The 18,377-nt window shown below is 36.3% G+C and overlaps 1 protein-coding gene across 6 annotated transcripts in view; it reads left to right on the top strand.

Annotated features, from left to right (window-relative positions):
- The window catches only part of LOC103994127 (probable thimet oligopeptidase), a 28,790-nt gene extending 12,069 nt beyond the window's left edge, over positions 1-16,721 (top strand). For 4 of the 6 annotated variants that reach the window (XM_009414425.3, XM_018830366.2, XM_009414428.3 and 1 more), the window contains 13 exons: positions 3,574-3,666; positions 5,371-5,451; positions 5,523-5,685; positions 5,807-5,927; positions 6,002-6,074; positions 8,009-8,116; positions 9,275-9,372; positions 9,462-9,507; positions 11,633-11,729; positions 13,305-13,378; positions 13,447-13,551; positions 14,183-14,263; positions 16,383-16,721. In XM_009414425.3, coding sequence (XP_009412700.2) covers positions 3,574-3,666; positions 5,371-5,451; positions 5,523-5,685; positions 5,807-5,927; positions 6,002-6,074; positions 8,009-8,116; positions 9,275-9,372; positions 9,462-9,507; positions 11,633-11,729; positions 13,305-13,378; positions 13,447-13,551; positions 14,183-14,263; positions 16,383-16,493 — 1,251 coding nt within the window. In that variant the 3' untranslated portion in view covers positions 16,494-16,721. Of the gene's footprint in view, positions 1-3,573; positions 3,667-5,370; positions 5,452-5,522; positions 5,686-5,806; positions 5,928-6,001; positions 6,075-8,008; positions 8,117-9,274; positions 9,373-9,461; positions 9,508-9,793; positions 11,593-11,632; positions 11,730-13,304; positions 13,379-13,446; positions 13,552-14,182; positions 14,264-16,382 lie in introns of those variants that run through there. The other 2 variants (XM_018830365.2, XM_065165074.1) reach the window with 2 other exon arrangements.
- Positions 16,722-18,377: the final 1,656 nt, after the last annotated feature.

The following is an 18,377-nucleotide window of genomic DNA, read 5'->3' as shown; positions in this document are numbered from 1 at the left end:
GTTCTTAATCTATGTTGCTGTTTGCTTTCCGAGTCATTGTTGTTCTCGCCACAAGGAGGATACATTAGTCATGGAACTGCCTGGTCTTTGTGTTATCTCACATTCTCACTTACAATCTTGTCACTGGCTTCTGTCTTCTTGCTGTACACTTGTCAATTGCAAGTTAACAAATATAGAATTTTTTTTTCTCGTATCTTTCATTGTCCATTATGACTGAAATAAAATATGCTGGAGTCTTGCTTTCTAGGTTAAATTATTCTTAGAAGTGCTGATTTTGATATACCTTATAATTGGGTTTGCCATTTCGGATACGGGACCCATCTCAGAGATTTGTCGGTATGTTACATACCGGTTTATACCGGTGTATCGACACATGATACGCTTGGGCGTGCCGATGGGGGCTTGGGCGAGCCGCTTCTTGGTGGCGAGTTGGACTAGTATGTAGTGCCTGTACTGAACCGACTTGGGTGGTACAGCAAACCTGCCTCATATACTTAAAAGTTGGTTATTCACTTATAGTTTGTTAGTATAGCAAAATATAGATTATTTATAAGAAATTGGAACAAGGTCTTCAAAGTGGAATTTGAGTCATTGTTAGGTTCTTGTTGATGGCCATGGTTTATTAGCTTTTTTGCCTTGCATATGTTTTAGTTATTAACTTTGGTCTCTTTAAAACTTGAATATCAAGGTTTTTAATGCCATTCTGATGCCATTATCTACAAGACTATTACTATAACCGATTAAATTGGCCCAATATTGAGATATCAAGCATTATACTGACAAGTACCTTCTCCTGGCAAAGTTCACAATTTCGTTTACCAGTATTGTATCGATGAGTGTTCAGACAGGTACTGTACCAGTGTATTGGTGTACCAACACTTAGTACATCAATATGTACCATGTTACACAATAAAAAACTTAAAAAGGCTGAAAAAATAAAGAAGGAACCTGCTCGGTACAGTCTATATTGTTCTGTATCAGGTGCACTAGCCTGTATCTAGGGTGGTATCAACCTGTATCTGTCTGGTATGGGCGTACCATCCAGTTTACCTTGGTCTGTGTACCGGTAACCTGCCTGATCAAGAAATGCCATCTGCACCGAATCATACCAGGCGGTATATCGAACCTTGTGTATCATTGAATAAAATAATGAAAAATAAAAAAAAGAAAGGTGTGCTGGGCTATATTGAGGTGTATGGTTTGTTTGTTACTAGTACTTGATCAGTGTTTAAACCATGTTGATGATGTTGAGGCTAGTGCAGCAGAGATGCAAAATTTGAGCCTGTACCTCAATCAGTGAGGTGCACAGATATCAGATATCAAATGATTGAATATTTTCTTTGTCAAAGATCCAATAATTTATAGGTCATGGTTTATCTTTGGGATTACACAGGCCATGCGTTTAGATTATATGAAATTAATTTGTGTCACTAATGAATGATTTGCAGAATTACTATATAAATGTGCAACTTTCATGGTCCCAGGTAGGGCTTATAACTGAATCAACCCATTTAATGGGGACTTGAATCTAAATGAGCCAAGCTTGAACAATTTAACAAGCTTCAACTTAATTTCTGGAGGAGTTTGAACTTGGGTATTGTTGATCAGTCTTGGCATGAAAGTCTTATATATATATATATATATATATATATATATATATATATATATATATATATATATGTATGTATGTATGTATGTATTGTCCTGAGAAACTGAAAGAATATGTGTATACATGCACACACACGTGTGTATATCATAATTGTACTATTTTATGTTTTCTGTGCTTTTTAGAATATTATGAATTTGCATTGTTCTTTTAAGGCCTTCATATGCGAAATATATAGGTAACCTTTTCTTGTATGATTATGTGAAAAAGGAGTGGTTCTATGACTATGGAAGTGCAATAATGCCAGGTTCAATTAATGCTACCTTATGATCTAGCTATTTCTTAAAACTAATTATTATGACTTGGAATGAATGTAATTGTATTTCCTTTTCTATATTTTCGTTCAATATGCAAATTGAAAATCAATATGCTCAAGTTTGGATCAAACTTTATAATATGAGATGAATAAAGGAGTTTAGATCAAAAGTCAAATGAAATCATGTAAGGCATGAACAAAGAAGTGCACATTTAAATTGCGAAGATGCTCGATGTATCACAAGCTTGAACTATATCAAAATTTTAAGCTTGAAATTTAGTGTCAAGCCAAGCTTGAGCATAAAAAGGCTCGACACTTAGCTCAGTTATGCCCATATCCCTAGACTTTTTAGGAAGGCATAGAACATGCTCTTGGGTGTCTGAGATTGAAGCTATGAGACCCCGATAAATGCAATGCACACAAATTGAGCCTTGGTGTCCATTAGGTTCACCTTTGATCTCCCGTCGACAAGGAATTCCATCTAAACGGCATAGGATAATGTAATCAAGTTTCTTGATCTGAAATATTCTAAAATTAGTTTTTCTGTTACACGCTCATAATAGTTGCATGGATATTCTTTGAAGAATGTAAACATATGCATACATACATGATTTACACAGTCTGCAAGGTTTTTGGAGAAGATCCTGAGTTATGAAACATGGTGAATATGATGAAATTATCCACAAGTTTCAACATATGACTAACATTTAACAGTAACCAAGATCTAGCACACTTTGGACATTGGCATTGCTTTATGGCAAGCTGGGGATAGTTTTACAGTTAAGCTTAGTGGTGGCAAGTGCAACCCTAGGCCTTTGTTATGTAGTCACTATTTTTTTGACTTAATGTGGGAGTCTGAAACTCTGGGATTCTTTTTTTTCTTATACTCCAGAGGTGATGAACTGATTCTAAACTGCAACCAGGATCTGATTCAATTCAACTTAAACTATTTGTTCTCTCAGTTGTTTCCTTCTCAAGCAAATCTAAGTCTCTAACCTTTAGAAAATCAGCTTGACTGTAGTCAGAAGTTAAGTACATATCTAAAGTGAAATCAAAATGCATGTTGCTCATATAAATAATTTCACTCTTTAGTATCCACTGTCCCTGTCTTCTATTTTCCTCTTTTCCTTATCAACTCTCTTTTCCTCACCTTTACCTCGTCCATATGGTTTTGTCTTGGGCTGTTTATTTCACAGCCGTTGACCTTCGCTGTTGCCCAAACTTGCTAGGTTACTAGATTCTGTTCATCTGTTTTTTTGTCTTAAATGCAACTTGGATCTTGATGGCCTTGTTTGCAATTATTGAACGACCAAATTGCTGCCTGACTGGGTCTATGATACTTTATCATCTTTCTATTCTAGAGGCTTCATGTCAGAATCAGTGACAAGCTAGCTGGATGGGAATGACCTAGGCTGTGCTCTAGATCTTGGTATTGGAGGTTTATATGAGATATATTTTTCTATGGCTATATTCATTGCCATCAGTGGCTGTAAGAATATCACAACAGCAATTTGTTTGCTTTTTACTATCTATATTACCTGATACTTTTCCCTATATTATGCATCCTGAAGAAACAAGCAGTTCTTTGCCCTCCTAACTTTTGTGGTATTCATATGTACTTTTGATTTTTATATTCTTGTTTAATCATCAGGTCCAGATACGCCATAAATATGCTCAGTTGCTTGGTTATTCTAACTATGCTGAATTCACTCTTGAATCTAGAATGGCCAGGACATCTGAAAAGGTTTGTGCTTGATTTATTTAGTTTTGGGCTTTTAGCTACAATCATGTAAAATTTAAAATTGTTTTTGGATATTAAATTATAAGAATTATTTATCATCATCAGTATGTTATTTTTGTATGGTGAAATCCTAGTGATCCTATTTTGATTTAAGCATATTCTGTAGTTATATTTGGTTTTGAAATAATAACTTGTTGGAATGATATTTGCAAGCAAGATATGAGGTGCTTGTATGCAGTTATATGATATCCTTGTTCCAGAGTTTATAGAAAGTCTGTTCATTCTATTACAGAATCTAGTACCAAGGATTGCTCTATAGTGGACAAGAACCATAGTGTTACCTTCCTGGACCAGCATGACACCAGTGCCATATTTTGAGTGATGGTAAGTTTGATATGGTTGTTGGTATGGTCAAAATGGACAAAAAAGAATCGATGGTTATTGCTAAGGTTTGAAGTCTTGGTTCAATACCGGTTTTGACATCTTACTAAATTATATATTGGATGGTATACCTAGTATTATTGGCTGATGTCTCTAAAACCATAATTAAAAATGAGTATCAACTGGTACAGAGCCATATGGTCTGGTATCGGTCCTTGGTTGGAGCAGTAAATGCTGGTTGCTTTGCACATTCCAATTAGTATTTGGAACCTTCATCATGATTAGCAACATATCATATGATAAGTTTAACAATCATACATGTCATCTAGGACTATAACAAAGAATTATGAGCATGATATCTTAAAAAAAATACATACTGACTTGATAAGTTTGGCAAATAATTGTAATGCACAATTGGATATTAAATTATACATCATAGCCATTGATTTGAACAAAACATATTTTATCTAACTATGACTTGTAGCCAACCTGGACTGGTTGCTACCGGCTCCTATTGACTTTTAATAACCTGTTTTGGTTTGTATCAGCCTCTAATTAATCCATGTCAGTCTGTACCAGTCAATGTATTCTGGTGCACTTCATTCATCATGTTCCTACCTGATACAGGCAATCTACATACTATTATTTCATTAGTGAATCAGGACTGGACGGAAATCCATGCCTAGTGTAAGCAATAGATCATTGAAGTTAGATTGGAAAGGGTAGCACTTCCTATGTATACATAATTCTTACCTTTTTGATAGTGGGCACCGTAGAATGGCACTTTTGGTGCAATCACTGCAGTGGCATGTTGTATCTAGATGATCAGGATTCTTGGAGAAAGTGATGGGGTGCTTCTGGATGTTGTCTACTGGTCTCTGTGTATTCTTAAGTCTTAGAAAGAACTCCTTCTAAAGGTTAAATTGGTGATATAATCATTGGTTTGGAAAACCTGTATCAGGGGTTATCTTTGATCTTGCAAATGTGCATTTCTTCTTGAATAGACTTGCCCAATCAAGTCAATGGGAATAACAATTGTGAAAATTTTTACCTTTTTAAACCACTGCGTTCCAATTGGATATGCACTTCCTGTTGATCTCGTAGCCATTAACATTGATATTGAAGTCCCATGAGGCAGGTGTTCTACTTTGACATTTACACTGGCTAAGGTTTAAGAACTTATGCATACAGATGAAAAGTTATACCTGGACCCTCAACATACAATATTACACGTTCCATTTTTTGTCATATTTTGTGTTGAGTTTTTTTTTCTAGTTGAATCATCTGCACAAAGAAACTTAATGAAATTTCCTGAATAAACCTCAGGTTTTTGAATTTTTGGAAGATATCTCAGAGAATTTAAGTGATTTGGCAATGGAAGAACTTAATGTGCTCAAGGATCTCAAGGTGGCTTAATTATTTTCTGCTGCTGTGTTTTTCTTCTCACTTTGGTAGCTAATTTATTTTTGGCGATCTAGAGAAGGGAGGATGGGGATTCACCTTTTGGAATGGAAGATTTATTGTACTACATGAGAAGGGCCGAGGAACAGCATCTTGATCTTGACCTTGGAGAAGTTAAACAATACTTTCCTGTCAACTTGGTTATGTCTGGCATTTTTAAGATATTTCAAGATCTGTTCGGTACTGCTGTGTACTTAAATTTTTTTTGTTCAGTACAAAAATTGCTCATGAATAAAATAGGTTATTATTGTTCAGATGATGATTAACAAGCCTTTTGGTTGTTTATTTAATTTCTTTGTAGGTATAAGAATTGAGGAAAATAAAGATGTTGAGGTTTGGCATGAAACTGTGTGCCTCTTCTCTGTTACTGATGTCAGCTCTAATGAGCTTTTGGGTTACTTTTACCTTGACATTCATTCCAGGTTGGTTTTCTGTCACCCTGAATCTTCACCTCTTAATTAATCGAGGAATTTAACTGAAATATATTTTTTTGTAGAGAAGGAAAATATGCCCATACTTGTGTTTTGGCCCTTCAAAATGGTAACTTATCATCTAATGGCACCCGTCAGGTATATCAGCTTTCATTTTTGTTTCTTATCTAAGTGCAATTCTTTGAGTGCATTGAGAGTATCGTTCTTATTTGGTGATTCCTTTTTATTATTATTATTATCTTTGTGGAATTTCAACTATTTGGTGATTATTGTTCTTCCGATGCAATTCTTCCTGCATGACTTAGGTCATTATGAACACACTACTATTGCAAGTTAACTTTTTTGTATTTGAACATCATTTTTCTGGTTTTCTTGTTGAGTAAATTTGGAACTTGAGACTGAATGGAACCATAAACATTTTCTTTTGAGCTTTTTATTTCCTGTCGAGCCTGGATAGGTAGAAGGTATCCCCAATACAACATGGTACTGAGGATTTAAATCCTGGTTCCTAATGAATTTGGTAACCTATGAACTAGTTGGGAACTGGGCCGTTATAGCAACCTGTTTCACCGAGTATTATTGAGTAAAATAATAACAAATAAGAGAATGAACTTATATATACTGGTCAAGTTAATGTTTCAATATCCGTACTTGGTCAGACCAATAAACATTGGTCGGTACATACCAGTTTGATCGGTACTGAAATCATTGCAATGTATAATATGGAAACACCGATATGTTAAATCTTAAGAAAATAGGATATTCTATGGCATTAATCCCATTGTCATTAATTTCATCTTTATTATTTAGTACAAATACATATTGAAACTTATTGGTCCAATGGCTGATCGGTGTGTGGATTAAGCAATTTCATCCTGTCTGATTCAATAGTGAACTTACCACATAGTAAGTCTGGGCAATATGCCTATCGTCTGCAGATTCCAGGTCTATTTTTTTCTGTTTCAATAATCTATTGACAACTTTTGTAGGCTATTTTTTTTTACTGTCTTCTCTCTCTCCTCTGTTGCCTCCTTTGCCATCACCTCCTCCACTGTCTCCTCCTCTCAACCATCCCAGTTGCCACCTCCTCTTCTCCTCTTCTACCTCCTACATCTCTCCTCTGTTTCCACCTCTTTTGTGTTGTTGTTGCTGCTGCTTCCTTGTTCGTGTGATCGCTATCACCTCCTTGTTTGTGTGGTTGCTGCAGATGCCTCATTTTTGATTGACTGGTTTGATCAGTGTTCAAATTATTGCAATATACAACATGAAAGCACCAATATGTTAAACCTTGAGGATATCGCAAGGTCTTGGGCTCGAATCCCACCTTCACCATTTATCCTTTGCCAAAAAAAAAACTGTCTTTTCTTTATTCTTTCTTCTCTCTTTCCCCTGGATTTAGATTTTTTCTGCTATTTAAATCTGATGTCTAGTAGGAATATATGTTGGATGATTTTGAAGTAATAGAGAGCACAGAAAAACACAACAAGGAGAGTACTAGAGGAAAGCATTTCTTTGGCTTGATCGAGCCATTTTCCATTCATGAATATAATTGCATGTAACAAATGAGTTTCTGTTGTAGAAGGTTTTTTTACAAAATTTTATCTAACTGGATTGTTACTAGGACCCAGATAAGAGTTATTTTGTATTGAAAACTCAACTACGACTCAATTAACTATGCAAGAAAAATGTCACTAAAGTTATAACCATGAACCACTTATTATTTCAAAGTGAATTCTATAAGATACATCATTCGTTGTGGCATTGTTGTGTTTTAAATTTTGCAATATGATTGCCATCTTTTCTTTATTTCCTTCATCTATTGTCATTATTTTATGACGACAGAAGTTTTATAGCCAATTTAAAAGATAGACTGTTCCTTGTGGTAATGTTTTTGTTATTTCCTATAATTTGCTTATGCTTGTAGAATCATGTGCATGCTACTGTAACTGAAGTTACAGTAAAATGTCATATAATTGATAGATGCTTCTTTTCTCATTTTACGTGCATGAAATTGTCTCTTATGATCTGCACACTTATTACCTTGGCACATTAAGTTTCTTTTGGCTTTGTAGATTCCAGTTGCGCTACTGCTTTCTCAATGTCCAAAACAAATAGATGATAATCCTGTGCTATTGCGGTTCTCAGAAGTTGTTACTTTCTTCCATGAATTCACCCATGTGGTATTTGATCTTAACTAATCTATTCAAATTTTGTTTTCTTGGTTTGTTTCATACTTGGTATTTCTGAAGCAATATGCTGCTAAGTAATCTTAATGTCCAGTCTCAGTGGCCCTTTATATATGGATGAAATAGGAATAGACTAGTATATTTGAGTGGCATATTAGTAATCACTAGGGATTGAGCATTTTGAGTCTCGTCCACTACGCCTCTCCTTCCAGTTATTTGCATAATAGATTTTTGGGTTGACAATAAACTGTTATGTTACATTTGGAGACTTACTGGATATCTTTGGGATGGTTGGCAGAATCTTTACTTTGTACTGTTGCTTAGATGATGCTTAGTTCAAGAACATGAGATGCCAAAATTTTCTTACGGGTCATTATGCTATTATAATAGAGCTGTATACATGATGTCCTTTGATGGTGTTTGACAGTTCTAAGTTCTAACTAGCACTTTCATGCACAAGTCATCTTCTCGGTATGTCATGATGCATGTATATCTATAAATTAAAAAAAAAGGGTTCATGATGGTCGTTTTGCATTCATGAATCATGCCTGTTGGCTTGCTAGCATGATAGGTGCCTCCCAATGAATACCAGCATGAGCTGTGCTGATATTTTATATGAAGTGCTCTGTTACAATTATTCTCTTAACATATATCTTCCTTTTTTGTGTACTAAAATAATTTAGTGATTATTGTTGTTAACTTCCTTGCTGTCTTGATTCTATGTTGGGATGTGTTGACTTCTGCAACCATATTGGGATGGATGGTCTGCCTAGGCACTGGTGTAAAGTCGCATGCTGTGCAAGGGGTATAGACACACAGTTGTGCATGTGTTTGTCTTGTATCAGTTGGCATTGGAGCCTGTGCTCTGTCATGTATATGTATGTATAGATTCGTCCAGGCATGGATTTGTTAACCATACATGAAATCACTATTCTTGTTTCAAAACACTTACGTTCATAGATTACTTCGAATTGCAGATGTATCATGCATGTCTAAGCACTTAAAATCTTGATGACCTGAAGCGTTTGTAGTATTTATCCAAGGACTATGTCCATGTTCACTGCACGAAGTTCATTAATTTTTTTCACAACTCCTTGCTTATCCAAGAATAACTGATAGTTTGATACATAGTGGTTTTATGATAAATATCAGGTCCATCATATATGCATTCGTGCAACATTTTCCAGGTTTTCTGGACTACGATTAGATGCTGACTTTATTGAAGTTCCTAGTAAGCTTCTTGAGAACTGGTGAGTTTGGTAAATTGGTGCATTATCTACAATTTCTATTTTCTTGTGATGACATGTGTTTGTTCCTAAATGAAAAATTTTCATGGTAGGTGTTATGAGAGCATCTCGTTGAAAATTATGTCTGGTTACTACCAGGTGAAGTTAACATTTATCTTTGTATGAACTATGAAGTATTTTAACTTGCTTTTCAAATTTTGTCTTTTTGACTTGATGTTGAATTTGTTATTTATATGAATCCTTTGAAATATATCGCTTTCATTTTGTTTGGGTTCTGACTTTTGATCTTAAAACATATAAAACCTGAAGCATATCTTATGTTTGTCTATTTCCTGAATATCTTTTAATTCAAAATAACATATGTTTTTACTGATTATTTCCAGATCTTGATACTATTATTCTTTTCCATTTTGTTTGTACCAAGTGGTATATATCAGGGCAATTGTGGACCAAGATCAGGGTGGTTGGATATGTTGGTTTCAGGTGATATGCTGTGAAATGGTTCATTATCTTTAGATTGACTGATTTTCACTGAATTCAGTCAAACCTAATGGAAAACCTACTTCAAGAGTTTCAAGTCTTGAAAGCCCTAAAACTGGTAACATCAATCCTCTTTCTCCTCTTCCGCTTTCCTCATTCTGTGACCGCCCATCATTCAGCTCACCATGGGTACCTCCTGTTTCAGCTTTCACTCCTATACATCTCAATCAATGTATTCATAGTTGCAGCTTCAATGAGTCCTCAACTTTGAAACTGAAAGAAGGTGTTTTCTTATAAATTAATGATCCTTGAATTATAAGGCCAATTTCATTTTAGATACATTAATTTGAATGAATTTAGTCCACTTACTTTAACGATAGTTGCAATAAGTTGTGTCATCAGCTTCCATGACAGACTTAATGGAACCTCTGTAACAAATATTGAGGAATGCTGAAGTGTATGACCTGTCAACCCTGAGAGCAGGAGGATGTTCCAGTAGCATTTCCTCTCCATATTGTTTGACCATCAGTATTATCCACTATTCTCTATTGGGCATCCCTGTATTCTTCTCACTCTCTCATAGGTGTCTCTAAGCCTAGAGGTAACTTATCCTCCCTCTTCTGGCTATAGATTGGGCCCACACTTGAGATGTGACTCAAGTTCGGCATTATCTAAAAGAGGGTAAGGCTCCTCTCCTTGTTCCAATCTTCTTGAATGATGGCAGTTTCCAGCTTTGAAGAATAGAGTAGGGAGAAGATGATCTGCAACTTCTCCCTTCTTTCCCTTCTCTGCAATGAGGACAGTGACTTGTGTCTTGAAAGATGAGGTGGCAGCGGCGGCGGCCGCTGGAGAGGAGGGGGAGGTGTGAGGAGGTGATCTTCATTTTTTTCTTTTCCTTCCTAGGATTTGATGTGGCATTAAAATCTCTCTGGCCCATAGTTCATTTGGTGAATCCAGATAAGTATTCCTTTTGACAGAAGTTGACCATAGGACTTGATTTGCAGTATCACAGTACAGGTTCCAAATTAATAAAAGTTGAAGTTTAGAACCAAAATGTGACTGACCCATTAATTTAAAAACTATTTATGTACTTACCTTTCTACTTTTTAGTTAAGTTTTTCTATTTTTCCACCTTTTGGTTCCAGCCATTGTGCTGGTACTGCTTGCACTGTCTTTGCAACCCGTTGGCAAGGATTCATATACTGAAAGCAATGGTGTTACCAACATACAACTGGTCTCAATGGTAGTTGGTGTAGGATGTGGTGCCAAAATGTTAATGCTTTATAACCACACATTTTTTTTTCTACAAGCAAGTTAGGATATAAGCCGAAAGCAATGGATGCAAGCATTTTTATTTAGTGTACAGCTTGATTATAGTCATCTCTGATGTTATCATGTTACATGAAAGAACATCTAGAAAATTAACAAACCTAAGCTTATTTGAAAAATATCCCCACTCATGTTTCTACCAACATACTGTCTCTAGGGTTTTCACCAGTGATGCAGCAATACGTGCATTTACTGTCCAGCCTTATCATATGTTTCCATGTATGAAATCTTTGTTACACTTATTAAATACTATGTGACAGGCAAGTTTGAAAATAATCTTGTGGAAATAGCAATATCATAGTGGTGATCGTTTTATTCTTTAATCCAACATGAAATGCATAAAAGAAATCTAATACTTTAATTTCTGCATTATTATATTGTCCATGTGGTAATTCTTGGCAGTAATATGTGAAGTTTATTTTTATTATAGAATCTGTACATTTCTGACATACAGGATATTACAAAATCTGTCACAAGTAGTATGTGTACATCATTAAGGAGAAAACGAGATTTGTTTTCTGGCCTTAGGCTCAAGCAAGAAGTCCTACTATGTAAGTATTCAATCACTACATTGAGGAAATTATTTTCTTTGCTTATACTATACAATAATATCTTAATGAAGTGAATTGGCCTTTTATGTTTTTTCATCATTTCTTTCCTTTTCAATTTGAACTTCTATTTGTTGCTTGTGTGAATTATGATGCTGAAATATCTGATTTTGGTGCTTTATCTGTATGTGGATTTGTGTCAGATTGCTCTTTTCTAAAAGTTTACTGTTCAAATTTCGAACTTTGACTGATAACTGGTTCAATGATTGTAGTCTTAAGAAAAATTCTATAGTTCTGAAATATCATCCTGGATCAGTACTCCTCATCTCATGATGTTGGACCAATGGGAACAGAATCTTTTATGGATTCGGCTAACTAAAGTTTTGGATGGAGCTGTGTGGACCCTTTTCCCTTTCCTATTTTGTGGCCATTGTTTGAGTTGTGGAGTTAAATGGGTTTGAGTCTGATTCTGGCTCATGCCTGGACCAAGCTGATCTAGACCTTTTTCAGCCCTGTCTGGTTCTTGTAGGCAGCCTGGCCTATTTCAAGCAAAGTTGGCCAGTGACAGATATATCTGATGACATAGCAGTTGATTTAACAACTTAGGGTCTGTTAGGACTCTAGCTAGGAGAGTCCTAATTGAGAGGGACATTCATGTAAAACCTACCTAAGCCGATCCCTATTAAAGAGGTGAAGAGACCGGCTAGGGTTTGGAGGTTATTTCTTAGAGAAGAATTAGGAGTTGTAAAGGAATATGAGTCTTGAGTAGGAGTCCTATTAGGAGTCTTGAGTAGGAGTCTTAATTGAGTATGAGTCTTGAGTAGGAGTCCTATTAGGAGTTAGGGTTTAGAAACCCTATAAATAGCCATGTATTCATCCTCTTTTGATGAGCAATAGATGAATCTTTTCTGTCGCGTTTGAGCAGCAACTTGGAGGGAGGAACCCCTCTAGAGTTCCAAGGAGATCGATCCCCTAAAGAGATCAACCCCAAGTTAGAATCTGCAAGGGTTCTAACACAGTACCAGTGTATTGACACATGGTACGTTGGTGCCTACTGATATTTCGGTGAGGAAGAAAAGAAGGGAGAAGAGGAAGGGGTGATGGAGTAACAAAAGGATGAAGGAAGAAGACAAAGCGGTGGAGGAGGAGGAGGAGGAAGAAGAAGAAGAAGAAGAAGAAGAAGAAGAAGAAGAAGAAGAGGAAAAAGAAGAAAGTAAAAGAGGAGTAGCGGCATTGTACGCAAGAAGAGGGCTCATGTTTGCAAGCCCGATTTTTTTTTTAATCCTGAGTTGGATAGGGCCCCAGCACTTTTTTTGTTTTTTTATTATTTTAACTGGATCGCCCGAAACGGGGGTGGTCGTTCGTGTATCGGCCCATGCCCAGACCGATATGTACCGCATATACCATATCGTTTCGAGCAATACAGCAGTCCTTGGTCTTAAGGGCTGATATTTCCAGTTAATTTGCTTGTTTGTCATTTCTATATGCTCTCCAGTTAGTATTATTAGAACAAATTACTGTTTCTTGTCCCATGATTTCCATACTGCTAAAGCTGCTGAAAGCTCTTCATTTTGGCAGGTCTCATAGATCAGTTTATACATTCAAGTGAAAATGTCGACATATTAGAGTTACTAAAGCATTTACATCCTAAGGTATACTTGGACCAATTGTTATTCTGTTGGTCAATTTATAATTCCTTACACAGGCTGCTTTATTCTAGGTAATGCTGGGGATACCACTTTTGGAAGGGACCAACCCAGCCTCTTGTTTCCCCCAAATTGTTATTGGCTCTGAAGCCATTTGCTACAGTTATATTTGGAGTGAGGTTTGGGTTCTCTCTTTTCCTTTCATAATCACATGGCTTCATAAATCAGCAATCAGGATAAAGACTGTTCTGTTTGATACTACATTAGACAAAATTTTTATTTTGTCATTGTGTTATGCGAGAATTCTGCACCCTTGTGTATTCCTTTGAACCTTAAAATGAAGCTTGGTACTTATTGATTGTTGTGGTACAGCATGCCTCGATTCACCAATAAAATAACTAAAAAAATAATTCATATGATAGAATTGACTCGCACTATAACTCAGAACTCCTCTTGTGGAAACTTCGAAATTTGAATTTTTCTTTATAAACTATTTTTTACAAAAGCCATATATTTCAATATCTTATGAATTTGTGATGTTATACTGTCAGTAAATGTTTAATTATCATCTATTAAATGATGTCTCATGTTTAACCTAGATTGTTTTTTAGTTAGACTTTCATAATTGTCTTTCATATTAGACTCTTAATTTGTTAGATCATGTCCAAGAAATTGAATCTAGTCAATGCTATCAGATCCAAGAAATTGTTATTTCTGATTCCAATCAATACATCCTACAAAAATATTGTAGCAAAAATGTTTTCTGTCTGAAGTAAAAAGGAAATTGCAAATGAATCGTTGATCTTACAGGTTGTTGCTGCTGACATATTTGCAGCAAAGTTTCAGGAGGATTTGCTGAATCAGTATGCAGGGTTGCAGTTCAGAAATAAGGTAATTGTCTAATATTGATTAGACGTAATTTCCAAAAGAATAGCAGTTTAACAATGTTTGGTCAAAATACCCTCTAGTTATTCAATCAGACAAATGATCATTATTTAGGAGTTAGATTTGATCTATTTCTACAATGGATTCAAGCTTCAACCAAGATGTCTTGTTTTGGTCGAAGCTTCTTTCCAACAGGGACATGACCGGTTACCCGGGCTTTCAGGCATGTCTTTAGTCAGTAACTAGAATCAATTTTGACTATTGACATGGTTGGACCGATATGAGTCTGGTCCATTTAGGCATACTGTGCATTGGTGTGTCAGAATATACCACAGTTCATTGTGGAAGAGGATAGGAGGAAAAGGAGGAGATAAACCGGAGTGGGCGGTGGGCATGTGGGCTTCCTTCTTCTACCACTCCTACTCTTTTCTTTCTTCTTTTCTGGTTATCAAATCAGTAAAAAATGATTAAAATTTGCTAAATCTAGTCAAGATAGGAGGAAAAGGAGGAGATAAACCGGAGTGGGTGGTGGGCATGTGGGCTTCCTTCTTCTACCACTCCTACTCTTTCCTTTCTTCTTTTCTGGTTATCAAATCAGTAAAAAATGATTAAAATTTGCTAAATCTAATCAAGTTTGATCTAGTCATTTGAACTATAAAGTCAATGAATGGTCTAAATCAGATTGGTGTTAGATGATAACTATGTGGTGTTGTACCATATGAAAATCAGCTGAAATTGCAAACTATGATCACAGTATTCTCATAATCTAATATTAGAAAATTTGCAAATGATCAATTCTCATGCAACAAACTCGAGTAGTTTGCTCCTAATAATTTGAGCTAAGTGTTTTGGACTTTATTAATGTGGTATACTTGATTCAAGTTAGCTTGTTAGTTGCAGTGGGTTGTGATAATGATAGCCTATGCTATATTATAATTTTTTACATCAATTTTAAGTATATATTCACAGAAGTAGCCTCTCTGCTTGTGCGAGTAAAACTCACATTGACTGTTGCTACACATTGGCGGGAGCTTTGTACACTGTCCTCCTTTTTTCTAATTTCAACTGCATCTATGCCTTTTTGCCAAAAAAAAAATTGACTCTAAACTTAACTAAATCTTAAAAACCAATCATTCCAGTCCAATTTCACAGATCAGAGAATTGAAGTTTACACAAACAGAACATGCTGTTTGAGACGGGATGATCTTTGATGATAAACACCTTGTCTTGTGAGGTTATAGGAGAAAAAGATGCATCTTAAATGGTAATATATTACGGAATATTCTGGACCTGGAAAAAAACATTGAATATATTCAATTATGATCTCAGTATACGGTGACAGAAGTCCCTTGCATGACACTATCTGTGATCTATATCGTGGATAATGCTAAAGAGCAGAATGAATTGGCATTGTGGCATCCACTTACTCTTCATATTGTAAACAAGACTTTTTGTTTACAGGAGTTTAATTGATTGAAAAAAATCAGATTTATATCCTTTAAACAAAGAACATATGAGCTCTAGGAACTGGGTACACAAATTATGGTCATTTATATATGTTACTTATTGTTAATCGGTATATATGCAAATGATATTCCTTATCTGCAGAATTCTTAATGTACTACAGTCTCTCAATGCAGAAACACTTTAAATCACTAAATTCTTAGTGAGCCATAGAGGAAGAAAAGGTTGACAAATGGTTCAATTTCATATATTTATGAATGTTAGTTTAAAAATTCTTTAAAGTGGTTGAGTGTGTGTCTCAGATGCTTGTGATGTATCCCTATTCCAAGCTTTTTCATGGACGAAAGTCCATTATGCATCATCATCAAACCTTTTTTACATAAATATGCAGCTGTTGGCAGTCGACCATATGCTAGCCTTTTTAGTTTTGTTAAATAACTTCTGTACTAGCAGTGGAAAATATATGCTAAAGTATAACTAGCCCTAGAACTAAAATGTTAATTGGAAAGATCTACCTTCTTCTAGCAATTTAGGCTTTTAAATAATGGGAAAATTACAAAGGATTTGTTACTAAATTCAATTCTAGACTAGTTGTTCTTCTGTCCTATTAATTTGTGATTTCATTTCAATATCTAGAATTGGTATGATCACTATTATGCAGGTATTAGCTCCAGGAGGAGCCAAGGACTCCCTTGAGATTCTGTCAGATTACTTGGGAAGAGAGCCAGCAATTCATTCATTTATTGAGAGCAAAACCAGAAATAGCTTGTAAAGGGCATGCATACTCATTGAATGTGTTCCAACATTAACTTAAGTCGGCTGAACTTTCTCAGAGCATGACTCCAAGATTATGATTCCGATGAGTTTTTGTTTTTTTGTGAAATCTTTTCAAATGTTGGTCTGGAAGTTTGTCAATGGGCTGTTGCTTTTAAATCAGTCGTTTGATGTTATATGGCATTAATTATATGGAATCGACACAGCCAATATGATCACTGACTCAGAGAGCGCTTGACTTGGTATAGATTGCTTGATGAGTGACCAGGTTTTGTCCGAGATTAACAAGTGCTGCACGATGGAACAGGAGTTTCTTGTGATTCTTCATATTCATTACGATGCAGTGTTATGTTAGGGTCTGCTTCCAACTCCAAATTCATTGTCTCTTTTGTTGCCGAGGGCTTAATCATATATCCATTTTTTTTCTTTTAAGGTGCAGTGTTATGTTAGGGTTCCTCCATTATTCAAATCAAGCAGTGAGCAAGGCAGGTACCGTTTGCTGTCCCTTCTGCCACTAACGACCTCATTTTGATGAGTTGTTCTATTCAGTGCTTGGAACAGCTAAAGGAGACTTTGATGCTAGGTGGGGAAAAGAAAAGGTACTAACTGCTTTCCGCCCTGTATATTATTTCTTTACTAGTTAACATGGTAGGTCACAGGGAGTCGGCTTTTGGGCCCCCGCATCTACCACAAGAGATTCCCACACTTGATCTTTTATTTAGACTCTATCGTACTAATATAGAGCATTTTCATAGGGAGCCCCAACATTAGGGAGCATCTCGAAAACGTCCGTGGCTTTCAAATTAAGTATTGACTGCACGTTTGTTCATATACTCCAGTGAGAAAACTAATTGATTTTTTTCTTTTAATCTTTCCAAACTTTAGAACGACCTTTATATTATCAAATCATTAATAATTAAAGAATCTTAAATAATAAATTAGTATGGTTTTATTGAGGTTATAGGTCATGTAGATGAGATTTTCCATCAAGTAAGTTGATGGTTGATGAACTTTGTTGCCTCACTACTGTCACAAGCTTTGACAGGTTTCGTTAAATATGCGACGGTCAAACAGTCTTATGCTCATCAGCATCTTCTCCAGCGGCAAATGGATTGGATGTGGTGGGCTTCAGCTGGTCCAGCGAAGCGGAACCGACTTCCTTCGTGATGCCTTGCATCGCCAACATCCCCAGCAAGCTTCTTTGCTGTCGTCATGCCGAACCGAACGGAAGCGAGGTGGAGGCGGTCATCATCATCCCCACCGCGCCAGTCGAGCAGAGCTCTGCTGCCTTCCCGGGGCTGCCCATCTCGAGCCACTCATACAATCAGAGGAAAGGGAGGTGAGGTGGCTGGTGGGCCCCGCCGCATTGACTTTTGGAGGCCCGGAGAGTAGCAGCAATTCCTGAGTCGTGGTTTCGTTTGGGGGATTTCCTTTTTATTTTATTTTATTTTTTCTTTTCCGTGCTGGTCATCCTAATCGGCTCAATAAACAATTCCACAGATCAGAGGGGGGAAATTAAGAAAAGGGTTGGGGGGTCTCCCTTTTTCCTTGTATTGTTTGTTCTCTCTCTCTCTCTCTCTCTCTCTCTCTCTCTCTCTCGATCCTCCTCCTCTTCCAATTGGAGCAACGCGGCAGCGGGCGATCAGAAGCGAGGTGGAAAGTCCGCTTTCTGGAGCACCAATAAGATAAAGGTAGCCTTTTGTTAGATATTTTCCGCTCTGCAATTATGGGGTTTTCTTGTTCGATCCGGAGATGGCCTCTCTTATAATAATTTTTCGTCTTTGACTTCGTCATTCGGTGCATCTTACCTTCGATTTCATCTTGAAAACGCTGTCCTGAACACTCCAGATCGCCACCAGCTCGTTCCGGACCTCCGAATCGG

The sequence above is a fragment of the Musa acuminata genome, chromosome BXJ3-8, assembly GCF_036884655.1.
Source record: "Musa acuminata AAA Group cultivar baxijiao chromosome BXJ3-8, Cavendish_Baxijiao_AAA, whole genome shotgun sequence".
NCBI lineage: Eukaryota > Viridiplantae > Streptophyta > Magnoliopsida > Zingiberales > Musaceae > Musa > Musa acuminata.
This window is presented reverse-complemented; position numbering and strand designations above follow the sequence as displayed.